Genomic DNA, 26,771 nt, shown 5'->3' on the forward strand with positions numbered 1-26,771 from the left:
TTTAAAAAATGTATAGGCTTTTGAATAACATAGACCTAATTTCAAATCTACCTAGGCCACTAAAAAGCTATATAATCTTGGGCAATTTGCATTACCTTTTGAGTCTCACTTCTTTCATTTATATGAAGAAACTAATAATACCTACCCCACAGCATTGCTGTAAAAAATAAAGTATGTTGGAAAAAAATTATGATTAAATACTTATCTACTAAAAGAATAGAAATATGGTTTGTAGCTTTAGAACAAGCAGTAGAACAAAAGGGATCACAGAAAATATTATCAATCTATCCAAAAGCAGGAAAGGAATAAAAGAAGAAGCAAAGAAAAAGGATAATAAACCAACAAATGTTAAACACAAAATAAGAGAATAGAAATCATTTCAAATATATCAGTCATTATAATAAATGTAAATGAATTAGATTCTCCTATGAAAAGTTAGAGACTAAAATATTGGATTAAAAAGTATTCAGCTATTTAAAGCTAACACACACACACATTTGGAAAGGTTGGACATGAAGGGATGAAAAAAGGTTTGCAGGCAACTAAAAAAAATCAAACAAAATAAAATAAGGCAAAAATCATTCATGGAGAAAAAAGTGACAGCATACAACAATCAAAAGAACCATCTACAATCTGCCAAGGAAATAAGGCAATAATAAACTTAGATGTACCTAAAAATATAACCTCAAAATATATAAAGACAAAACTAAAACAGAATTATAAGTAAAACTTGACAAAACCACAATCATAGTGGGAATATAACAGGACTCTCCCAGAAACAGATCAAGCAGACAAAACCAAAGTTCATAGGAAGTCATTGTTTTAATATCATATTTCTAACTTTTCCTTTATGGTTTATGCTTATATTTGAGTATAATATTTAAATCACAAAATTAACCAGCTTGATCCATTTACCATGCATAGAACCCTATGCCTCAAAAATAGCTAGGATTCACTCACTTAATCAATTTTTTTAAAAATACATAATGAGCACCTAATTGTCCAGGCCTGGCTGCTCTAGACGACCATTTGAAGTGGGCCCACATTCCTTGGTGAACAAAAAGAATGATTCTGGGGAAGGTCTTTGATATCAAGATCATTACTAATTAAAAGACAATGAACACACGTTAAGCAAATACAGTAAAATACACTCCTATGATCTTTTAGAAGAAATCATAGAAGCCACAGGATTTGTCTCCAATGTTGGGGTTTCGTGTAGCGGCAGCACAGACAGGGAGAGGAATATTTGGGGGTGAAGGAGCAATCCCTTCCAACTATGAAATCAGGAGCCGGCTCTGTGCTCTGACGGCTGCTTTATTTACAGAAGTGGTTCTCTGTAAGGGGGAAGGTTGATTTTGTCCTCAAGGGACATTTGGCAATGTCTGTAGACATTTCTGGTTGTCACAACTCAGGGGTGCTGCTGGAATCTAGTGGGTGGAGGCCAGGGCTGCTGCTCAACATGCTACAATGCATAGGACAGCCCCCACCACAAAGAATGATGTGGCTCGAAATGTCCACCGTGCTGCGGTTGAGAACTCTGGTATACAGTAATGGCAGCAACCCCACAAGGCTCTGTTCTCCAGAAGCTCAGAGTGGTGAATTAGCTCGCCCAAAGCCATGTAGACAGAAGCGGCCCAGTTAGGGCTTAAAGCTGCATTTGCCTGACTCTGAGCCTGGAAGCCTCTAGCAACAGTCTTGTTCTCAAGAGGTCGGCTGGGTGTGCAGTGGACATTCACGTGCACAGCATTAAACCAAGGGCTGTCTACACTCTCACCCTGACATCTGTGACCTCGTTTGCAACTTCCGGCCCACTCTATTTATTCTCACAAGCTCTTCCAAGAACGCTGCTGTGTGTGGACACGAGAAGGTCCCCTTTGAAGAGCCAGCGAGTGTAGGCAGGGCCAGGACTGGTGGAGAAGAGGGCACTGGGGAGAAGCGGGTGGAGGCCGGCTGAAGGGACTGGCCCTGGCCTGTCCTGAAGACCCTTCCAGGTGGCTTCCCCATGAATCCATCTCTCTAACAAGGCCCAGAGGCAGGGAATGTGTTTTCCCAGGTGTCCTCTGGTGTCTCCCCCTTACCTGATCACAGAGGGTTCCGATCAAGCCTTCCAAATCCTGCTTCTCGTGGAGGACCATCTGCTTCTCCTCATATTCTTGTTCCAGCTGCATTTCTAGCTGGCGGAGCTGTGGGCACAAGGGGCAGATGCATGCGCAAGAGAAATGAGCTCCATCCGGACAAATCCCACAAGGCAGGGACCCCCCCAAGGAGGCGGATGATGTGGAGCTCACGGTCCCTCGCCCAGTTCCACAAAGGCTGCTAGCGAATGGGAGGGGGTGTCTCTGTCAGAGAACTCAGGAGCCTAAAAGCTATGGGGAGAGCTGGCCATTTATGGGGAGCCCCCTGCCATTCACTGGGAAGTCCCGTCCTCCAGCACCCTACCCATTCCCTAACACATGTCTCCTTCCTACACCATGACCCAGCTTGAATATTTACCAGTCTTGGCACTCTGATTTTTAAGGCTCTGCACAACACTATATCCAACATATCAAAATGCATCCACCTGCCTTATTAAATATACTGTGATGCAGTGAAAAAAAAATGTTGCATGTGAGATTGTTTGGTGTTATAGACTGTACGTTGTATCCCTCTAAAATTCCTGTGTTGAAGGAACCCTAATGCGATGGTTTTTGTAGATGGGGCCTTTGGGAGGTAATTAGATTTATATGAGGTCATGAGGGTGGGGCCCCATGCTGGGATGAGTGCCCTTATAGGAAGAGACACCAGAGAGCTTGCTTCCTCTCTCTCCCCACCTACGACGAGAAGGCAGCCATCTACAAGCCAGGAAGAGAGCCCGCACCAGCCCCTGAATCTGCCAGCACCTTGATCTTGGACTTCTCAGCCTCCAGAACTATGAGAAATAAATGTTTGTTATTTAAGCCCCTGGTCTATAATATTCTGTTACAGCAGCCCAAACCAAGACATTTGGCAACGAGCAACTCATTTAATTTACAATCGGCTCTGATTTCTCAGTAACCATGCAGCAAAGGCAGGCCTTCTCCCTGGAATGAACACCCCACAATAACTGTGCTTTGCACATCCTCTTCCCCGCAAGCCTCCCTCATATATGTTATCTCACCCCCTCCGCCTCCCTCTCTATCTTGTGCTATCAAGGACTCTATTTCACAGATGGGTAAACTGAGTCAGAGAGCTTTCTGAAGGGCATACTCCTAAGCCAGTTGCTGCTGAGAGCAGTTAGTGTTCTGTCACTTGGCCTCAGCTCTTCTGCCACCCCAGACAGCCATCAGCATTCCCCCCAGGTCGCTCACAATTGATTTCCTGCCACGGCGAGAGACGGACAGAGCAGAGCAGTCAGAAGACGTGAAGTCAATGTTAGAGGCTGTCATAAGGAGAAAAACACCTTTCTCTGACCTCACTCTCTCTATATATAAATCTGTCTACAGAAAAGCCTCAGGAAGGTCTGGGTCACATCCGCAACTCGTCGGGGCCCCGGCCCAGGGCACTCATCATGCTCTGAGGCTTTCTTGGACTGCACCATAAATTGTGCAACCTTCACCTGAGGGCACACGGGCAGGGACTTGAGGGCTTCCGTCTCCTGACCCACAGGGGGAAACAATAATGATTGATGGTCACGGATGTAGAAAGCAAGTTCATTTCAAAACTTTCTCTTCAGGGTAAGAGATACAAGGCCCTCTGCGCACAACCACTTTTAGAATAAAGACTGGAAAGGCTAAAAGTCATTTTGAAACATGTACAAAATAATAAAAACTATATATCAAGCAAGGCAAAGTTTTCTGGAGTATGTTCTGCAGAATATTTCTACGTGGCATGATGTGGGGGGTGGGGAGGGAAGTTCATGCTAGAATAAGTGTGGGAACTACTGAGTTAACAGGTTCTTCAGTGCAGGACTTATCAGAGCCTTTGGTAAGTTCATATTCAGGAAGTGCTAAAGTATGCAGCATTGCCCAAGGCTGACTTCTAGCAAGTGCTTCCTAAATTGTCTTTCACGGTCTAAACATTTGCAAAAAGAAAAACACTAGTGTCTTAACTAGTGGTTAAGACACTGGGCTTTGGAGTCAGACAGACCTGAGTTCAAGTCCTGGCTCAGCCACTCTCCAGCTGGGTGACCTCGGGCAAGTCAGTTCACCTTCTGGAATTCTGGTTACATCATCTGTAGACCCAGGACAATAAACCTTACAGAGTTCCTATGAGGATTACATAAGCTGACAGACATAAAGAAACAGCCGTGTGCACGGCACCCACTGGGTGTTCAAAGAATGCCATTCATGTCCCCCAAATATGCAATAATGGAAAATAAGTAGAAACTGGCCCCTTGGTGATAACTCCCAGCACTTTACAGTTTACAAGGCACTTCCCATTCTTTTATTTCATCCTCACAATAGCGAAGGGAGAGTAGAACATTTTCTGGCATTGCTCCCATTTCACAGAGGAGAAAACTGAGTCTTGGGGAGGTGATGAGACTTTCTCAAGGGCACACAGGTCTGGCTGAGCCCAAATCATTGACTCTTTCTTTCTGACCCTGGGGACTTCCGGGAGGAATGCACTTGGGCCCTCAGGATGATCCACGTGAACCCCCAGAGGGACTGAGCCTTAAAGGGGCCACAAAAGGAGTATTTGAGGAGCAGTATGGGCAGCAGACAGAGCAGCATCAACCGCTGGGGGTGAAGAATGGGCTCAGTTCTTAAGAGTAATGACAGGGTGCCAAGGCAGCCCGATCTGCCCCAAGGACGTGCTCAGCTAGACTCCCATCTCCCGCTGAGGTCTGACAATCACCAAAGCCCTCTCCAGTCCCCCCGCTCCAGGATGAGGCCCTGCTGTGGGCTCTGCAGGGTGCCAGGTCCCTGCACCCTCCTTCTCTTGGATGGATGAATCATGCCCTAGAGCAAGTCAATCACCAGGCTGGCTCCCTGGCTCCTCTGGAAGGGCCAGCTGCCTGGAAATCCACACGTGCCCCTATTGCTAGTAAATTTCCAACCAACAGGGATTATAATTACAAAGCTCTGTGCAATGTTTCCACATCTGCGATCTCCTTGAATCTGCACTGCGACCCTACCAGGTAGCCATTATCAGCCCATTGTACAGATAAAAAAAGTGAGGCTTATTAGCGAGCTTATGTGATTTCTCCAAAGTCCCACATTCGGTAGTTGATGGGGTTGGGACTTGATCCAAGCCTCCGTGACTCCAAATAACATAGCAACACTGGCTTTCTTGTGTGTTTTATAAACTGGCTCTGAGTGACCAGCGCCAGGTACGGGGCAAGGAGTCAAGGAATGGAAAGGATTTGAGTTGAAGTTGAGGGCTTAAAATCACTTTCCTGAGATCAGACTGTGGTTAAATCGGAAGGGCAGAGATTCAAACCAGGAGTCTGTGGATTCCAGCGCCCAGGATCTCCACCACTACAGTCTAGAATCTCCATAGAGAGACTGGTTAGGGAGCGAATAATAGGAGTCAACTCTGGGAAATGGTACTCAGCCCCGTCTTGAAGATTCACAATGCTCACGAGGCTACGAAAGGCCTGGAGAAGTCCCGCAGAGACGAAGCCTGTTACATGAGGCTAAACCCCAAGCATTCCAGCAATTCACTGTAAAGATTCATCTTACAGTCACATCAGCCGATGCATCTATGAAGATGTTTGTCTCAGCCCTGGTTACGATAACAGAAAATCAGAATTACCCTAAGTGTCGAACCACAGGAGACTTGCTGAATAAATTAGAGCACACACCTACAGTGGACTCCTGTTAAGCCATTAAACATGGAAGTTTGATCTGTATTTACTGACATGGAAGGAGGCCCAGGACAAACCTCCGAGTGAAAATAGCAGGCTTCAAAACAGCATGACTGCATTTAGGTAAAACGATATCTCTACAAATACGTATGTGTGTGCAAACAAGGAAAGAGACATATGAGAGAATATTTAAAAACAGTAATAACGATGGTTTCTAGGGGGTGAGATTTCAAGGGCTTATCGTTTTTTTATACACTGTTTTAAATGTCTGCAAAGAGCTTGGATAAATGTAAGAAATTATTTGAGTTGCAAGGGAAATAGCCAGAGGCGACTGGTCCCCTTCTCGAAACATACAAGTCCTGACCCCAGGCATCAGTCACATGGCGTTATGGGCCCTGCGTAGAAATCTTGGGGTGATTATTCTGGACAGTTCCAGAGGTTTCTGGAAGTTGCAGGATGGTATTTAAGATAGGTACTTCTGCTCCAGCATCCGTGAAAGTACCTCGGGAGCTAAGTCTCAGGTGGTTGCAGAAAGAGCCTGTCCCCAGGCCCCAGCCTCCTCTTCACTCTAGGGAAGAGGGCATCAAGACTGGACCTGCCAGGGCCCAAGGGCACAGCTGGGCTCGCCGCTCACATACCCGTTTCTGGCAGGACTGGCGGACGTCCTCCAGCTCCTCCTCCTGGTCCTCACGGTCCTTCTGGTGCATCTGCTTCATCCGCTCGATCTCCAGTTCAAACCGCTGGCGGAGCTGGGGGGCAGCAACGACAGTGCGTGAGGGTGACCCTCACCAACTCCCCAGGCCCTCCGTGTCATCCTTGGCATCCCAATCGCATTTTCCATATTTGGAGTGCACGATGAGAGTCAGGTTATCCCCCCAGGCACCCCGGAAGGTCAGAAATGGTAAATAAATCTCCCCAATGCTGCCTCTATCCCTTCCTGGGGTCATAACAGACATCACTAATCAATCACACTCTTTCCCACTGAGTTTAGATGTAGCCTCAGAATCCTTCTTAATAGTCATAAAAGGAAACAAATTTGTCATCCCTGGAGCAGGCATCAATGACGGTTTTTTGCATGGGTGGATAGGTGGGTGGATGGACGGTAAGACAAAATTTTATTTATGAAGATTTGAAAGCCTGGAGAGGGAGATAATTTGCCCAAGTTGTCATCTTGGACAATTCCCTTTGCCTCTGATCGGTTCCCTTTCTCTGTAGAAAACAATCACCTTTGAATGCTATTATGAGAATTAAATGAGATGAGCCATGTAGAGCATCTAGCCAGTGCCTGGCACATAAATACTACTCTCTCTTTCCCCATTATTTTCAAAACAGAGAGAAAGGACTATCCCCTCCCTTCCTGGCAGCCTGACATAATTAGCTGCATTCCTGTGAAGAAGATGAGCCTTTTAAATGAGAGCCTCCAAAACAGAGCAGGCAAAGAGCTGTGTGCGATGTTTAAACCATGTGCTTTATACAAGGTTTAAACCTTGTATAAAAGGTTTTAGACCTGGAGGTAGAAGTCATGGGTTCCTGTTCTAGTTCAAGATCTAACTTTCTCAATCTGCATAATTGAGAAATTGCCCCAAGCTCCTGCTTCTCGAATTTTGTGACACGTTAGAATTACCTAACACATTTCTTAAAAATTTAAATTTCAGGGGGGCCGGCCTGGTGGAGTAGTGGTTAAGTTTGCACACTCTGCTTCAGCGGCCCAGGGTTCACAGGTTCAGATCCGGGGCATGGACCTACGCACTGATCATCAAACCATGCTGTGGCAGCGTCCCACATACAAAATAGAGGAAGACGGGCACAGATGTTAGCTCAGGGCCAATCTTCCTCACCAAAAAAAAAAATTAAATTTCAAGGCTTCACCCTAGATCTATTGGATCAGAATCTCCAGGATACAGAGCCCAAGAATCTATACTTTTAAGCCTCCATTTGTCTACACTCTTTGATGTGGTTGGTCCATGGTGCAGCATTTGGAACCCACTAGTGTAGACGGGTTACATTCTAGAAACTATAACCTTCTGATTATTCATTGCATTGCCTGGCACCTGGCACCAAGCTTCCAGAAGGTTACAACTGCTGTCCCTAACATGGAAATTAAATTGAGAAAAAACAGTCTTGGTCTTTGAAAATGTTGATAATATTCTCTGCTGTGTACATAGGACCGTGGCAAAGAGTAAAAAGCAAAGTGGATGCCAGAGCCCCTATTACAGCATAAAGTAGGCTCACTTTAAATGTCAACTTCCTTCCTCGCCTCCTTGAAAATGACAGAGGTTATGGGAAGATAATCCAGAATGAGGAGCTTAAGCAAGTAAATATAATATTTCTCTTTCATTTTTTCCCAGCCTCTTGGACGCCCCTGACATCTACAATGCCGTTTATGTCAAGCTTATATGAGTTAACATAAAATTCCCTGGAAAAAGTGCTATATTGTAATCAGTTGACATCTCCTGGATGCCTCCAAGGGCACACTGAACGCAGTATGAGGTTATGGGGGAAGCTAGAGATGGATGAAAGTGTTGAGTCAGCCTCGCCTCCCGTGTAAGTTGAGGGCGGGACATTAGAAAGCTGCATTAACTTTCGAGTCCCTGAGGTCACACTAGTACATTTCTGCTTCCGAGCACCGATTGGTCCCCTGGTGGTATATTAAAGAGTTAACACAATTTTCCGAAGTGCTCGCTTTATTCTTGACTCTGGGATGCTACGTGATGCCGCACCATCCTCCGTGTCCCTTAACGACCTACACAGATATTCCCCTTACTGCATGAGCCTTCACAGATTCAGAGCTGGGGCTGGGGGCAAGCTAGGGGATTGACAAGGCTCCGATTTCATTGTACAGATGAGAAGACTCAAGTCTAGAGAAAAGAGGAGGCTTGTCTCAGGTCACACAGACAATGAGCTGCCTCGAGGACCCCGTCTGGATGGGACCATATGACAGCTGCTTAAACACCACATGACTTTCCTTCCTCCTGCCTGGAATTCTCGGTCAGCCAAGTCTGACTCATCTTTCAGCTTCAGTAAATGGCACTTCCTCCGGGAAGCCTTCCCTGGCTGTTTCCCCAACCCTGCTCCCAAGACCAGATCTGCAAGTTAAACTTTCCCATAACACTCAGCATCAGCAAGACTATAAACTTCGGGAGGGCAGAGACCATGTCTGTCTTGTTAACAGCTGCATCCTTAGCATCTACATGGTACAAGCTTCTACCGGATACAAAGCAGATGCTTAATAAACACAGGTTGACTGAGGAAAGGAACTCTACTTTCTGAACTGCTCCAGACTATCTGTCCATGCCCGCCACACCCACGTCTCCATACTCAGCAGGCTTCGTGCCAACAGACTGGGGGTAAGTGAGAAGCAAGGGCTGGTACTCCAACCCTACGCTCTACATCCCTCACCCCCACCCCACCCCCACCTGCCACTTCATCAGAGCTGCCCCGAGTTCCCCACTTTACATGCTCACACTGCACGGTCAGATCTTCTTGAAAAGGGGGTCCCAACCTTAAAACCACTTCAAGATAATTGCCCCTATGAAATCCCACATAGAAATTTCTTTGGAGCTAAGCATCAGGAAAAGCCTTGCTTCCCCTTGAAAAATTGGTTTCTTTTTATCTTGGGGACAATAAAAAGTGTGTATGTAACTCACATTTCCTTTTTCTCTCTGGCCACCAGGAATTTTAGACCTAAAACTATGAAGTGTGCAGATCACATGTTCTGCGTATCTGCATATTAATTCACCATCCCTGTTCCTCCTTAGCCTCTATTTTAATTTGTGTTTTTTGGTTCAGATTGTTATATTTATATTTTTTCTGTTTTATTATGCATACATCTTATAAGCTGCCTTGAATTGTTCGTGGGACAAGGTGAGCATACAAACAAACAAGCAGATGAATACTCCTCTGGCGCGTCATGGAGGGTGCTGGCACTGCAGTATTTGATGTTCCTGCCTATTCCCCTTAGTTATTTTGTGTTTCCCACAGACTAGTGCTCCAATCTTCCTTGACGCTGTGCACACAGTAGGTGTTCCAGGCGCTGTGGAGTCAGGCGGCTCAGGCTCCAACCCCATCCCTGCTACCTTCCCACACCTCTGAGCCCCACAGCTTCCACACCTGCAAAGCGGGGATCACACTCATATCTCACCACATCGGTTCTTGTGCAGAGTCATGAGATAAGTGGGGAGAGCTTAGGGCTGAGTCTGGTACACAGTCGGTGCTCAATAAATTTCAGATATTGGGTCAACGGTTATTTATTGAGCAACGACTAGGTACCTGGCCTCACTCTAGGCTCTGTGGATGCCTGATAAGCAAGCTCAACAAAAACCCTTGCCTTCTTTTTTTTTTTTTTTTTTGTGAGGAAGATCAGCCCTGAGCTAACATCCGTGCTAATCCTCCTCTTTTTGCTGAGGAAGACCAGCTCTGAGCTAACATCTATTGCCAATCCTCCTCCTTTTTTCTCCCCAAAGCCCCAGTAGATAGCCGTATGTCACAGCTGCACATCCTTCTAGTTGCTGTATGTGGGACGTGGCCTCAGCATGGCCGGAGAAATGGTGCGTCGGTGCGCGCCCGGGATCCGAACCCTGGCCGCCAGTAGCGGAGCGCGCACACTTAACTGCTAAGCCAAGGGGCCGGCCCCACCCCTGCCTTCTTGAAACTTATATCCTAATGGAGGAGAGAAGCATTGAGCACATTTTTAAAAATACGATGGCAGGTACTATGAAGGAGAACAAACCAGCTCTGGAGACGGAAAGTGAATGTGGCATGCATAGGGGTGGGGCCATTTTCAAGAGTGTGATCAGGGCAGGCTTCTCTGAGGTGTCATTAACGCCTGCAGGATGGTAGGAGTGGGCTGGATCATGAATGATCAGACCTAGGGGTTTGGAGGTTCTCTGGGGCAGTAGAGAGCCAGAGAAGGATGAGGAGCGGCTGAGTGAGGTGCCCATGTAGTATTTTAATGACACCCTCCGCACTGGAGTCAGCATCGCCCCCGGACAGGCTTTCCCACCTGCTCCAGCCGCTTGATGGTGTTCTCCTGCTGGTTCTGGATTTTCTGCTGCTCGAGGGCGCTGGATTCCAGCTTCCAGAGCCGCTCCTTCAAGCCAGCGACGCAACTGTCCCCCAGAGCAGGGGCCGCCAGCAGCTCCCGCTTGTGGGCCTGCAGCATCTCCACCTCCTGCTTCAGCTGCAAAGCTTCCTGCTCCTTTTGCTACAGAGACAAAAGGGACAGAGATCCAGGGTCACACGACCATGTGCCCCTTCCCCGGGGGTCTCTCTGCCACCTGCTGGAACGGCGCTCTCCACCTTTCGCTGCATGCCCTCTCTCCCCCGGCCTCGCAGCCCCTCACAGCACCCCCTGTGGGACCCCAAGGGCTGCTCTCTGGGACAGCTCACACGGGCAGGGTGGGGACCTTTGTGGGAAAGCAAGGAGTTAGAGCTCAAAGCGCATAAAGGAAGCGCGTGCCCTACTTGTTAGCTGTGCGCCTCCCAAGGCTGGGATTGACACGTTGGAGCAGAGAGGCAGAGTGTTCAGAATTGACTCTTCCGGGTTAGAAAGTCAGCTCCAGGGTCAAAGAACTTTGGGTTAGATCATGAAGGAGCTGCATGCCAGAATAAGAGGTTTGGAGGTTCTCCTGGGGGTAATAGGGAGCCACAGGGTAGTAAGGAGTGAGGTGCCCAGGTCATATTTTAATAAACTCCCTCTGCATCGGAGCCTGCATCGAACAGGACACTGCCCCTGGCTTGGGCTACAGCTAACTCATTCTTTGTCAAGCCTCTCACACCTCCCAGGTGGGCACCTTAGAACCCATGCAGGCGACCAGAGCAATTTCACTACATCACACTTGGGAGGTCTGATGATCAGTCTGCTGCCCACGATTTGTCTTATTAAGGCATGCTGAGATCCTTTACTCCAGTTGGCTGGCAGACCAGGGCACCCACACGGAGTTCTCTCTTGTCACCATTTCCAGCAGGTGCACGGTGGGGTTTCCTGAGACCCAGCAACAGGAGCGGAGAGGGCTCCATGCCTCCCGTCCCTTACCTGCAACTGTTGCTGAAGCTGGCCTAGTTCCCACCGGACACTGGTGTTCTCCTGGGTCACTTTCTCTCGGAGGCCCTTCTCAAAGACCGACTCCCCCAGGGCCTGGGCCAGCTGCACGTCAAACCTGTCCAAGCAGAACACATGTCATGACGCTGTGCTGGGGACAGGGGAGGAGACGGGCTGGAGAGAGGCAGTTCGCCAAGAACCACTCGAGAGAGAAGGAAGTGATGGAAGGTTTGCTTGATGCTTTTATACAAGATAGCAGATGTAGGTAGGAATCTGGAATACCAGCGAGCAACTTTTAGGGTTTATGTAAAGCTTCCACAAAAATCCTGGATACTTATTTAAAATGTGATAAAAATATATAGATAAAAATTAAAATAGCATAAAACGATATACAAATAGAAAATAAGAATAAAACACATAAAGGTATACGGGAAAAGCTACTCTATCTGGTTTGCCACTATAAGCAAAGAACCTTTTAGTCTACTAGGCCCAGGTTTGGCATCTAATATCCATTGATTGGTGCATTAATGAATGCATATATTTGGACAAACAAGGGGTAGTCTACACTTCATATTTTACATTATATTGTCTGGCTTATGCACTCGTAAGCCATATTAGAGCACGATAATTATTGATAAAATGCTGTATATTTATACATTCAGTCTTGTCTTCATTTGTTTCCCCAGCAGAAAACATAAAGACTAGACAGTCCTACTGGGGGCCATCTCGAGAATTAGGAAACACCTCGTCTGGGGCCCACCTGCCCCTCCATGGCAGTGGCTACTGGGTGAGAATTGCTTCCTGGACTTTTCAGTATGCCATGCAATTGCCTCAGCCTCTATGCAGATCACAGATGAGGAAACCAATGGAGGAGGCTCTGCCAAGTCTCAGTAAGATGCCACATTGGTCATTTGCCCTCGCCCACTGCTCCAGGGAACTTGGTGTGGCCAGATGGCAGAACTGGGCCCGCAGTTTGGGCCTTGGTGAGAAGAAGGTCTCGCTTGTTACAAGATTATCCGAAGCCCCTTAAGACTAGATGGTCATTCAAAGCCTCAGACTCCTGAGAAAGCCAATTACGGGTCACATGGTGGAGCCCTACTGTTGGAACCCCCAGGAGCTTTCTGATTGGCTGTTGGTGACATCATTCAAGAGGCACTATTGGCTGCCTCTGAATGGAAACATTGTGATGATCATAATGATCCAGCAGTCCCAAAGGGCCAGGCTCTGGGCTGGGGTCCATATAGTCCTTGTAACAATTCAGCAAGAAACATGTTATTACATCCATTTACAGAAGAGGAAACTGATGTTCAGAGAGATAGAGTGATTCAGCCCCAAATTCCAAAATGGTGGAAGTGGGCTTGAGCTCAGCTTCTCTGCTGTCTTAGAGCCCATCTACCTGTTCATGCCCTGGGCCAGGAAGGGGAAGACAGTGGGGGCCAGACAGTGACGGATGTTTCAAAGGAGTCCTTGACTTAACAGGCCACCTGATGCCAAACAATGGCTTGCATAGATCCTAACTTCTGGAACACACCAATTGACCAACTGCCTGAGGCCAGACGGATTCGCACACACCCTTCACCCCACTAAGAGTCCAGCCTCCCGTGAGTGTGGGGGTCAGTGCGCCCAGCACAGGGCTTACCCAGAGGAAGCAGGCTGGGAGTTCCACCAGCCCTCAGAACTGAGCTCTGTGACCTACGGGGTAACCATGGCAACAGGAAGCCAATGCCAAATGGAGCCATTCTGGGCCATTCTGAACTTAAAAGCCAAAGCGGAGGCAAGGAACTTGACCAGCAGGAAAACATCCCTCCCTCCTGGGCCCAGCAAAGCAAGGAGGCGGCTACACCTACAATCTGATTAAACTTAGAGAGAAATGAGGAAGTATTGCTAACTTCTAGATCTCTCCCTCACTACAGTCATTCTGCCTGAACTTCCACCACTAGACTGAGACTTTGACTGCCCTCATAGGCTCCCTGCTAAAATGCTAGTCCACCTGGAAAGATAATGGCTGCTACTTGCAATTAGCATCAAAACATAAGTTAACTACTTCTGTCAGGAGATGGTGGCAGAGTGGAGGGCACCACAAGACAGGTAAGTCTTGAGAGGAGGAAATGTAAGTCTGAAGAAATGGGGACTTTCCCAGGGGGCATCACAGGGAGGTTCTGGAATACCTGGAATAAAGGATTCTGCCCAAGGGTGTTACAGAAAGACCCGAGAGATGGAATTTTCTGGCTGCGTAAACTCCATGGGCAGGACCGCTCCCCAACAGAGAGCTGAAACCCTCCATACAGCCTCTCAGAACAGGAGTGGAACCCATGAATGAGCACCACGATCATCACAGCTGGCAGAAACCACGGGGATGATGGAGTTCCCGCCTCTTGATTGACAGATGGGGTCTGTGGAGCCATTCTCCAACATCAGGCAACCTGCTTAAGTCCAAGGACTCCTCTGAAACATCAGTCAGTCTCTGGCCCAGAGAGATGGTGTCATTTGACAAGGTCACCCAGGAAATGACCACGGTAGGACTAAGCCATTTTCCCCACTGCAGGGACAAGGTTCAGCCAGAGCACCCATGGGAAGGTGGAAAAGGAAACAGAGTCAGATACCAATAAAAAGAGAATAAACCTCTCTCATTTTGAGGGGCATGCTAACAACCCCTAAGAGATCTTTTTCTTCTGATGAAGAAACCAGCTCAGGAAAGCTCAATGATAAATGAGAGAAACAGTATTTAATGTAGATCAAGTTAAAAATCTATGCCCCTCTCATGGAAATAAAATTCAGCTGACCATCTCTTGGAAAAGAGGTGTCCTCAGCAAAACCATGTCCTGGCACACAAAGGAACGTTTTTCTGTATTTTTATCCTGGACCTTCTAAAAGAGGCTGTGTTTCATCCATTTGCCTCCTGTAAGGTCTCTGTTAGGGCTTGTCTGGCTCAAAACAGGACCTCTACACACCTTATCCCTCATCAAGTGAGCTGAAGAACTTCAAAAGCAGCCAGGATATCCAGGAATAAAAGCATCCCAGGGCTGAGGGTTTGCATAAGGAAGCCCGTGAGTGGGGACCTGGGTTCCAATCTAGGCTCCACCATTGGCGAGCCGTGACAGCATCCTAATGGGAAAGCCAACACGGGAACCATCGTGCAGATTCAAGACCGGCATCTTGTTGGTGCACGAGGTCCAGTCCCTGCCAGAATTGCTCACGTGATCTGAGAGTCCAAACCCTAATGACAAGGGCAGTAACTCCATTTTTTGGGCTCCTTCTCATTCTCTTTCCCCATTTTCAACAATCGGCATAGGAACCAGAATTTAGTCCGTTTGGATATACCAACCGTATCATTTAGTCCTCACGACAAGGAGGTGTTCTCATCCCCCACCTAGGGATAAGACTCTGAGGCTGGGAAGGGTTGAGTGACTTGTCCAAGGTCACACAGCTAGAAAGAGACACAGATGGGACTTGCATGGGGGGTGGAGGGGTGACATCAGCAATTGCGCTAACCACCATGCAGGCTGTCTTCGCCCTCCATAACAAACTCTTCGCTTGATAAATGGGGAGGTTGAGGCCCAGAGGGGCCAAGAAAGTTCCTCAAGGTCACGTGAGCAACTGGTGGCAGAGCTGAGACTGGGTAACAGGAAAGAATCACTTCTTGCTGGATTCTTGGAAGAAACTTACAGGAATAAGGTGTGAGAGGAGGGAGGATTTAGGGCAGAATTAGGGAGTTAAACCCCATGGATGAGGAGCCCTGACAGAAGTGAGGGGGCTTAGGAAGAGAACTCGGAGACCCCAGAAGGCCTCAGCCCCCGCCGCCCACTCTGGCCCAGCGGATGGTGTAGAACGCAACTCACTTCTTCTGCTTCTTCTCCAGCTCGTGGTTCCGGCTTTGCTGGTTCTCCAGCAGGAGGCGTGTGTCCTCCAGGTCACAGGTCAGATGGCGGCACTTCCTCTTCAGCTGGTGAGCCATCTTCTTGGCCCCCTCGTAAGCACTCTGCAGCTCCCCAAGCTGTGGGAGTAACAGAATGAAGCACCCCGCTCTGCTGGCACCGAACAGGCTGTCTACTTGTTATTTCACGCAGTGCCATTTCCAAGGTGAACGTCTCTCCTGGAGCTGGAGAGACTCTGTCTTGACTGCTTTCTACCTGTGTCTCCTTAAGGAAGCTACTTCTCTGAGCCTCAGTTTGCTCAGGGGTATAATGGGAGTAATTCCTTCAATCTCTTGGGGTTGTTTCCCATTTTCCTCGATAATCCTCCTGCCACCACGCCCACAGATGCTTTGCATGCCCTGCCTCAACTTGACAGCCCCTTGAGTTTGTTATTGTTAGTGACATTGAGTTGATTCTGCCTCCTAGTGCCCCTGTGGACAGCAGAGCAGAGCCCTGCCCAGTCTTTATGCACCATCCTCTCACCTCCTGGCGCTCTATCAGACCATGCTCCACTGCTATTCATAGAGTTTTCGTGGCCCACTTTTTTGGAAGTGGGTGGCCAGGTCTTTCTTCCTAGTCTGTCTTAGTCTGGAAGGTCTGCTGAAACCTGTCCACCATGGGTGACCCTGCTGGGGTTTGAAATACTGATGCATAGCTTTCAGCATCACAGCAACATGCAGCCACCACAGTATGACAACCGTCAGACAGGTGGTGTGGTTCCCTGACCGGAAAATGAACCCCGGCCACGGCGGTGAGAGCGCCAAATCTTAACCACTAGACCACCAGGGCTGGCTGCCCCTTGACTATTGTATAATTAATATCCCTATCAGCTGGCATAATCCGCGGAGCTATGTGAGGATTAGCCACGAAGCAGCCAAAATGGCACACCTGGAAAATCTGCCCAGGAAACCCGAGAGACGGGCTGCAAGGTGAGAGCAATAGATGGCACTTTGGATGGGCTGAATTACCCAGGAATGCACACGGCCGTAAACAAACAGAAAATCCCAGGCTCTCGTGTCTTCCTCTAGGAAACACCCTCCCAAATGTCCTAGTTTAGATCTGGGAGCGAGAGCAACTCAGCACACTCGCTTTGAAGAAATGGCCTCATTAAAGAATTGCTTTAAATAAGCAAAACACTGAGTTAATGAAGCCTGTAATTCTAAATTCAGTATTTGAAGGCAAATGGGATGTTTTCTTATATTCTGCTGCTCAGAAAAGGTTGCAGTTTTATTACTTTTTAATGTAGCATGAATATCCCCCCTTCCTTGGGGAAACTGACCCGACTTTATAATGTGTTATTAAAGAACTGGGCTGTTTCCCTGCACTTGTCATTCTGTGTGTAGTAATCTACAGCTCAGGATGTCTCCTGGGGATCACAGTATAATGTCTGTCTCGGAAGCGACCACTAAAACCATCACCACTGTGGAGGATACCGAGCTTCGCTTCCGTTGTTTATAAAATCCCATGTGATCTCACCCTGGCCCACCTCTGCAAGGTGATCACATGATACTTTTCTCTCACCATGGGCAGATATATATAATAGTAGGACAGGCAAATATGACCTCAACTCTCATGGTGCGCACCTCTAACGGGGGAGACCAAGAAGTAAGTGGAGAATTACAATACAACACGATGAGGCTTATATTTGAGGAAATAATTCAGGGGCACCCAATCCAATCTCTGTCAGGGAAGACTTTCTGGAGGGAAGGACATTTAAGCTGAGCTCTTAAGGATAGTTGGAGATGTCTAGGTAAAGAAGAGAAAGAAAGAGTGTTCTGGGAAGAAGAAACAGCATATGCAAAGGCCCAGAGGTGAGAAAGAATAAGGCATTTTTGGAAGGAGTCAAAAAACAATGCAGTGAAACAGAACAGAGAACCAGAAATAGCCCCACAGAAATATAGTCAATTGCTCTTTCCCAAAGGGGCAAATGCAATTCAACGGAGCAAAGACAGTCTTTTCAACAAATGGTGTTGGAATAATTGGACATCCACATGCAAAATAAAGAATGAATCACACCTACGCCCTTCACAAAAACTAACTCAAGATGGATCACAGACCTAAATGTAAAATGAAAAACCTTAAAGCTCCTAGATGATAACATAGAAGAAAACCTAGATGACCTTGGGTTTGGCAATGACTTTTTTAGATATGACACTAAAGGTCTGACCCATGAAAGAAAGAATTTATAAGCTAGGCTTTATTAAAATTAAAAATTTATGCTCTGCAAAAGACACTATCAAGAGAATGAAAAGACAAGCCACAGAATGGGAGAAAATATTTGCAAAAGACACATCTAATAAAGGACTGTTATCCAAAATATACAAAGAACTCTTAAAGCTCAATAATAAGCAAACAAACAGCTCAATTGAAAAATGGGCGAGGGGCCAGCCTGGTGGGGTAGTGGTTAAGTTCGTGTACTCTGATTTGGCAACCCGGGGTTCACCAGTTTGGATCCTGGGCGTGGACCTACACACTGCTTCTCCGGCCATGCCGAGGCCGCGTCCCACATACAGCAACTAGAAGGATGTACAACTATGACATACAACTATCTACTGGGGCTTTGGGGAGGAAAAAAATAGAAAAAAAGAGGAAGATTGTCACAGATGTTAGCTCAGGGCCAATCTTCCTCAAAAAAAAAAAAAAAGAATGAGCCAAAGACCTTAACAAACACCTCACCAAAGAAGATAGACAGATTCAAATAAGCATATGAAAAGATGCTCCACATCATGTGTCATCAGGGAAATGAAGTTAAAAGTACAACTACAATGAGATACCACTACACACCTATTAGAAGGGCTAAAATTCGGAACACTAACACCAAATGTTGGCGAGGACACGGAGCAACAGGAACGCTCATTCATTGCTGGTGGGAATGAAAAATGGTACAGCCACTTTGGGAGACAGTTTGGCCATTTCTTACAAAACTAAACTTACTCTTACCATCTGATCCGGCAAGCATGCTCCTTGGTATTTACCCAAAGGAGCTGAAAACTTATGTCCACATAAAAACCTGCACACTGGTGTTTATTGCAGCTTTATTCACAATTGCCAAAATGTGGAAGCAACCAAGATGCCCTTCAGTAGGAGAATGGATAAACAAACTGTGGTGCATCCAAACAATAGAATATTATTCAGCACTAAAAAGAAATGAGCTATCAAGCCATGAAAAGATGTGGAGGAACCTTAAATGCATATTACTAAGTGAAAGAAGTCAGTCCAAAAAGGCTCCATACTGTATGATCCCAACTATATGACATTCGGGAAAAGGCAAACTATAGAGACAGTAAAATGATCAGTGGTTGCCAGGGGTTGGGAGGAGGGATGAATTCGTTGAGCACAGAGGATTTTTAGGGCAGTGAAACTACTCTATAAAACTATAATGGTGGATACACATCGTTATACATTTGTCCAAACCCATAGAATGGACAACACCAAGAGTGAACCCTAACATCAACTATGGACTTTGGATGATAATGACACATCAATGTAGGTTCATTGATTGTAACAAATGTCCCACTCTGGTGGAGGATGTTGATAATGGGGGAGACTATGCATGTGTGGGGGCAAGGGGTATACGGGAACTCTCTGTACCTTCCTTTCAATTTTGCTGTGAGCTTTAAACAACTGAATGTGCTTGCACTCAATGGTGTATGGAGCTGGCTTATATCGACTTATGAGAGCTGATTCTGCACATCTCTTCCCAGTTCCACATTCAGAGACGTCACAATGGCACCTTCAAATTAGCCATGGTGGGAGTATTTAGACCACGGAAATTGGCAATTGGCAAATGCTACACATCAGGGTGGTTTTTTTTTGTTTTTGGAGAGCCAGTTTACCAGCACACCACTAGTCAAAGTGGAGACCGATTAGAATGTAGACTAGACTAGAGGTGGCTGGAGACCAAGCAAAATAGGCGAAAAGGCCAAACTATCAACACATTCACCTAGAAAAACGAGATAAGATTATATTTGTAATATCCATCTGTACTTTCAAGAAAGAAAGGGAAATTTCAGGATGTCATAAATGCAGAGGACACAAAACAAGAGTAATACGGGCAGATGCTGGCACTGTGGCAGCCAGGGTAAGGGAGAAGAGGAGAAGCTGAAAGTTCTAGAATACTCCTAAGGATAGAGGCTGTGTTACAATGCCCAGACAGAGACAGGAGACAAGGCCTTGGTCCCATGGAAGCTGGAGAGTTGGAATGAAGACACTCTCGTTAAGTCAGGACCCACATAGAGCTTCACTTCAGTGAGAGGGGGCAAGAAAATCTCCCCCCACTGGCCTAGAAGGTGGTAAGAAAGCTTACTGCCACTCTGGCCCTGGGTGGAGAGAAAGTATTCCCATAAGAAATCAAAACCCCATGTTTGTGCCTCATGTGGGCTTAGAGCCCAAATTGACAGTTTGCACATGTTGCAAAAATCTGAAACAGAGAATTGAGCATAGTCTCAGGCGCTGCTGCAGAAGACAGTACAGAAGTGCTTCTTCTAGAAGAACACATCCACAACCCTATAAACACAGGACTTCCATTAAAATCAGTAAAAAGTTTTTAAATTTAAAAATAAGATTAACTCACAGTAAAAAATGGCTAAATACACACAAAAAAATTCACCATGAGAGTCAGAAGAAAAAACAAGGAACATTCCACAATGCAGACTACCTGGGGCCACTGGGGTGGGAGGTAGAGGGACCTGCTGAAGATGAGCTCACAGTCAAAATTTACAAAACACACAAGGAAACAATCCACCATGAGAGTCAGCATAACTTGTGATAACACAACAATCTGAAAGAGAATCTGAAAGATCCCTTGGCTGCAGTGTGGCAAGTGGTTGAGGGAAGAGGCTGGAGGCAAGGAGACCAGTTGGGAGGCTGTTGCCCTGGTCTAGATGAGACACGGGGGTGGAAGGTTAGAATAGAGCCATTGGGAATGGGTAAAATTTGACTATATTAAGAGCATATCACAATCATTTTATAGATGAGAAATCTGAGGCCCAGAAGGTAAAGTGATTTCCACAAGGGCAGAAATGGAACTGGAACTCAGGTATCCTGAGCGAACGTTCATGTTCTTTATACCATAGGGTATCCTTCCCCGGTGTGGAAGACCCACGTGTAGAGAAAGTATTTCCCACATCCCACAGCGACCAGCATTTGTCATATCGGTGGAGGTGGGAAAACATGAAATCATTGGTGCCCTCTTTCTTCCTCCCCAGGTCCGGCCAACACCTTGATCATCCATAGCAGAGGTGAGGACCTGCCCACTCTGACGCTTTTGTGACCCAGACTCTCTAATACCTCTTACCTTCTGCTCCAGCTCTTTCCTGGATGTCAGCTCTGAGTCCAACCTCTCTTCAGACTGCTGTAGACGCTTTCTGAGGAACTCGTTCTCCATCTGAGCGCAGTCAAAGCGCATTTGCCACTCGTCCGCTGTGTCACAAAGTCAGGGAGGGCAAGATGAAAGGCTAGGTGAGTGACGGTGGTTCTCCTCCACTTTCTTAGCTCTTTGTACACAATTTCACAGCATTAATAGAGTTCCTGAGCCTCGACCTTGGACTTCAGTTTAGGAAATCCTGCTTTAAGTCCAAGCTTAAAAAAAACTTCCTCCAGGCAACCTGTCCCGACCATCCCCAGTTGTCTGGTTATTGTCCACTTTTCTAAGTTTGGTTCCTCTATACTGTTCAATTTCTCGGTACAAGTGTACATATATTTTTATTTCTCCAAGAATATTCCATAATCCTTGAGGGAAAGAGAGATCTTTTAGTCTTTTGGGGATCCTCAACAACCTCTAGAAGAGTTCCCTGTGCACAGGTGATTCCCCATACATGTTTGTACAAGTTCACCAATTGGAATCATCCTACTGGCCAACCACACTGGATGACATGGAGTACATAATCAGTGACTGTTGGTTGAATTAATTAACAAATAAATCAATGAGCAATAATTAAAAGGTTTACTGAACCTCCGTAGCAACAGAGACATTGGTCAAAAGATGTCTCTATGAGTTAACAGAACAAGTCCTTGATTTGATAAAAATCTACAAAAATCATTTGCTGGTGTGATGAAAACTGGCTGAATAGAGTGGGCTAGACTAGGTTATGACGTCTTATCTTTAGACTCTGAGTAATAGAGTGATGTCCCTTAAGGTAATGGAGCTGTGGAAAACATTCCACCAGTGGAGAGATTAAGATAGAGACCATCCATTTCATTCATTCATCCACCTAACCATCCATCCATCCATCCATCCATCCATCCATTCATCCATCCCATCCACCCATCCATCTATCCATCCATCCACATGTCCATCCACCCATTAAATATTCTTCCATCTACGCTCCACCTATCCAAGCACTCACTGAGCACACTACTCCATATCAGGCACAAGAAATAATGGAATAAATAAGAAACCATTCTATTTTCCAGGAGAATTTGGTGAGGGAAACAAACATGTTAAAAGACAGCTGCAACCTAGCATGATCAGGGCTCTCATAAGGGAAACCTATGGAAATCCAGAAGAGGATTCAAAGTCATAAGGGCAGAAATATTTTTTTGTTAATCATTGTGCCCCCAGGACTTACTACAATGCCCACCGTAGCATAAATGCTCCATAAGTTTCATTGGAATAGTGAATGGATGGGTGAGTATATGGATGGAAGGATGGATGGACGGAAGGATGGATGGATAGGTGGATGGATGGATGGATGGAAGGATGGATGGATGGATGGATGGATGGATGGATGGAGGGATGGATGGGTGGAGGGGTGGATGGGTGGAGGGGTGGGGGGGTGGGTGGGTGGGTGGATGGATGGATGGATGGATGGGTGGGTGGGTGGGTGGATGGGTGGATGGATGGATGGTAGGACTGAGTCTTGGAGGAGGTGACTCCAATAAGGATTGCCACATAACTAACCCAAACAGAAGGATGATATAATTGTAAGGAGTTAGAGCTTGTTCAGGTTTCCACCAAGGTAAATAATATTACGATGGGAAAAAAATCCCGCCTCCCCTACCAGGAAAAAAATCTCAGTAGCAAACAGCGTGGCCTGGAAAAGGAAGACGTAGCAGAAAGCTTTTCTGTGGCTGCCCATGTACTTAGTGCTATGATGTGCTACAGAGCAAGTGGATGGGCCACACGAGCAGATGAGGAAACTGTTCTCCATTCTTCAAGGCCAATTTCCACCTCCATCCTCCCTCCCCACGGTGCCATTCTCAGTCAGTACGTACAACTCAGCCCTTCATTATCCAGTCACATTTTCCTGAGTTTATCCGACCTCCCCATTTATATTGCAAGTTTCTTGACAGCAGAGCCCAACTAAAATTCTTCTGTAACTCCTCACAGTGTCCAGCTCAGTGCTGGATACAGACCACAAAATGTGCTCTTTAAATAGTTAACCCTGCATAGAGGAAAAACATATATATTTTTAATAATTTATACTCCAGCTTGATCCATAGAGGAGGGTGTGGGGGCACTGCAGCAGTGTGATTAAAGTGTTTCATTGCTTCTTTCAGCTTTGCTATATCTTAGAAATTTTCTATAATGAGTATGTATTACTTTCATAATGAAAAGAAAAATATTTGTAGATTGGCTTCCTGAAATGAGCATCCAGTGCTGAGAGCCTATATAGCATTGTGACTAATGTGCTCATGAGCTAAGCGCATCGCCCCCCCTCATTCAACTCCCCCATCTTTCTAAAGGAAAACAAATGAGGGTGTACCACTGAAACATAAACCACAGTCAGGATGGAATTGGGGCTGATGTTCTTCTGGGGAAATTGTGCTCCCCCACCCCTGATGTTCTGTGCAAACACATTTCCCTGTCCCTGCCTATACCTCCCTTGTTAGGTCTTGTGTGTAATCTCAAACTCCTCTGTCTTAACCTCCCTGGTAAATGCCTACCCTGGGGGTAGCCAGGATGAGAGGAGAGCAGAGTGGCGTAGAACACGCCCCGCCTCTTCTCCACCGCCTCCTGCCCTCTGCTCCTCGGAGTGTCTCTGACAGTTCCAGGGCAGAAATCCTCTGGGGGCACCGGAGAAATGATGTCAACATTTTATATAAGCTGACGGACACCCTGGGCATCCTTCTCACCTGACTCATTTAGACCAGAGAGAGAAGTTGACAAAGATGTCACCATGCCCATCCAACCATGGGATGTGAGTCCCCAGGGGACTGTGTAAGACGGGCACCACCAGAAATTCCTGGCTCTGCTGAGCACATATATCACTGGGCAATCCAGGGGTCCCCTCGCTTCCTCCTCATTCATCCAATAACTGCTGAGTGCCCGACACCACTTCTAAATGGGGACAGTAGTAGCTCCTGCTCCGTGGGTGGTTATGAGCATGGATTACAATCCCATTACTAGTAGTGTTAGTAATAATGATAAAGCAGCTAACAGCTCTTCGGCACTTGGTGGCATGTAAGTAGCTAAACCCTTCTATTAATCATCTATGGCTACATCCATTTGAAGGATAAGAAAACTGAGGCACAACAATTTCCAAGACCAAAGCCACTCATCTAATAAGAGATGGAGCCTAGATTCAAATCCAGAAATGTGATTTCATAGATTTCACTTTTAACCACTCAACTGCCTTCTCCAAAACTTATATTAAAAGTATTCATATAAATATAAAGATGCCTTGCCCAGAGACACTATCTTTTTTTATCATTCTTTGCATAATTACTACCCAGCACCCATCACATTGATAATTTATTATTTGGGATATTTATTGTTGGATTATCTGTTTAATGTCTGCCTGTTCCAATAGACTGTAAGCTCTGCCAAAGTCTCAGCCACACTAGACTCTGCAGGGTCTCGTGCAGAGTAAGTGCTCAGTGTGTATCAATGAATGAATGATGAATGAATGAATGACACTGAAAAATAGCTTTTTCCACCAGCATCCAGCCCTAAGGGTCCCAGTCTGCTCACCTCTTACAGGGGGGCTCCTTTCCAAGTCATTCAACTGAATTTTCTGCTGAGCTTCTCTCAACTGCTTCTCCACGTCTCCCAAATTCTTCTGGACTTGCTCATACTTGCTCTGGAAGAAAGGCCTTGAGGTCCAAACTGGAACTGGAGAGAGGCCTTGGCTGGCCATCTTACCCATGGTGCCTCCCAAACCAGGACTGGCTGTCCCCTGCACCGTCCTCACCCATGGCGCCTCCATAGCCAGGACTGCCCACCCTCTGTGCAGTCTTCACCCAGGGCACCTCCAAGGCCAAGCCTTAGGAAGACCCAAATGTCCTCCAGGACCCTAAGCATGGGAGTCAGTAAGCCTGTGCATCTTTCTTAGGCTTAGTGATCCCAGATGTGAGCAGAGGGAGGCAGGCCCAACCACTCCCAGCCCCCCTGTTCAGCCACCCCCACCACCCCAGACCACTCACCTTCAGCTCCTGGACCTCCCGGAAGGCCCGCAGCCTCTCTGCCCGCTCACTCTCCAGCACCTGGCAGGCCACGTCCCCTTTGAAGCGCTCATCAGCGAGCTCTGTGGTCAAGTCAGCAATCTGAGTTGGGGAGGGTCAAAGCAAGGTCACTCACTGGGGCCGCCAAGCCTTCTCCCCAGGCACACTCCACAGGACCAGCCTTGGACAGATCACCGCTCTCGTAAAAAGGCCACCCTTCAGTGTAAGGAGGTGATCAAGGGCACGGATGTCAGAATTTTATTGGTCTTGGTGTGTTAGAATTCTTGACCCAACACTCATGAGCCGTGTGACTTTGAACCAGGCAGGATGCCTATCTGATTCTCAGTTTTCTCAACTTCAGAAGGTAGAGTATAACTTAGAGAAATGTTTTGAGAATTAAGTGAGATAATCTACATGAAGCTTAGCACAGTACCTGGCACACAGTAAGTGCTCAATAAAATATAGCTCTTCTGGTAGAAACTCTCCTTAACCATCCTTCAGTGAGTCCTCACGCTGGACCGACCAACAGGCTCCCTCAGTGAGACACACCCACAGAGGCCCGCCTCATGGGAATGCTCTCAGCCAGGAAACCTCTCTCTGGTTCCCTGTGGTCCATCTGCTTCTACCAGGTGACAGCCGTAGCCATGCACACCCCTATCTATCGTGTGTATTCCTCGCCTGTTTATGCCTGTCACATTTTTACTGTAATCACCTATCCGATTAGCTATCACATAAAAATATACAATACGACTGGATGAAGAGTTTCCATGAAAACTAGGTTGAATGCTTTGGAAGGAATGGATACAGATGAGTTGCTTTTTGGAATTCTATCAAATAGGTATAAGTGCAAAAACTAGACGTAAAAAATTAGATGTCTGCACTCAAATTACTTTGACATTTGCTCTGCTTTAATCAGAACTGGAAATCATACAGTCACGTGTCAGGGGCAGGGTTTAAGAAAGAAGGAAGTGGAGGTTGAGTCAGATGCTCATCCTCAGAAGGCTTAGGTCCTACCTCAGTGAGTTAAGGTAGATATGTTTAAAGTGAAAAATAAAAATGTTTACTTTTAATGAATTTCCACTTGCACTGAATTTTTTTTTCCATATAACTGACCAACTACAAGCACCAAATGAGTCAGGGCTTCTGTGGTACAATTGTTCCAAAATGCAGCCTTCCGGGCTCAAGGATTTGCCAAATAAAATGAGGAGAGAAATATAGGAGCACAGTCTTTATGACCAAGAGGCTCAGAAACGACCTTGCACAGAAGGGCGGCTTGTGAAACTGAGGCAACCGCTTACGCGAGGCGGCGGTTCAAGTCCAGAGGCAGAGAAGGAAAAAAAAGAAACAGAGGAAAGTACAGGGTTCAAGTCCAGACACAGCAACTAACGTATTGCGTGGTCTTGGACCAGTCTCTTCCTCTATGCGGCTCTGGCGACCTGAGCTGTAAAGTACATTGAGTTACGCGGTGCCCGTTGTCCTCCAGGCATTCCCATTCTACACCACTAATATTGCAGGCGAAGCTGTCAAAACACCTCCCTCTCCCATCAGACTCTCTGCGTGGTACTGGGGGGGGCCCTGGGGGGTGTCACCACGCAGACGCTGAGTGGCCCTTCCATCCTGGAATCCGGCTGTCCTTCCAAGCTAGTCCCCATCAATACTAGCAGCTCAC

The 26,771-nt window shown here is 46.7% G+C and overlaps 1 protein-coding gene across 3 annotated transcripts in view; it reads right to left on the bottom strand.

Moving 5' to 3' along the window:
• Positions 1–26,771, bottom strand: part of MYO18B (myosin XVIIIB) — a 230,676-nt gene that overhangs the window by 91,677 nt on the left and 112,228 nt on the right. For 2 of the 3 annotated variants that reach the window (XM_087423619.1, XM_087423617.1), the window contains 8 exons: positions 25,085–25,204; positions 24,633–24,741; positions 21,015–21,139; positions 15,644–15,798; positions 11,799–11,922; positions 10,767–10,967; positions 6,403–6,513; positions 2,079–2,183 (listed from right to left, as the gene is read on the bottom strand). In XM_087423619.1, coding sequence (XP_087279745.1) covers positions 2,079–2,183; positions 6,403–6,513; positions 10,767–10,967; positions 11,799–11,922; positions 15,644–15,798; positions 21,015–21,139; positions 24,633–24,741; positions 25,085–25,204 — 1,050 coding nt within the window. Of the gene's footprint in view, positions 1–2,078; positions 2,184–6,402; positions 6,514–10,766; positions 10,968–11,798; positions 11,923–15,643; positions 15,799–21,014; positions 21,140–23,586; positions 23,591–24,632; positions 24,742–25,084; positions 25,205–26,771 lie in introns of all 3 variants that reach the window. The other variant, XM_087423618.1, reaches the window with a different exon arrangement.

This window comes from Ceratotherium simum, chromosome 35 (assembly GCF_057802395.1).
Source record: "Ceratotherium simum simum isolate JZ-2026a chromosome 35, ASM5780239v1, whole genome shotgun sequence".
In the NCBI taxonomy this organism is placed as follows: Eukaryota; Metazoa; Chordata; class Mammalia; order Perissodactyla; family Rhinocerotidae; genus Ceratotherium; species Ceratotherium simum.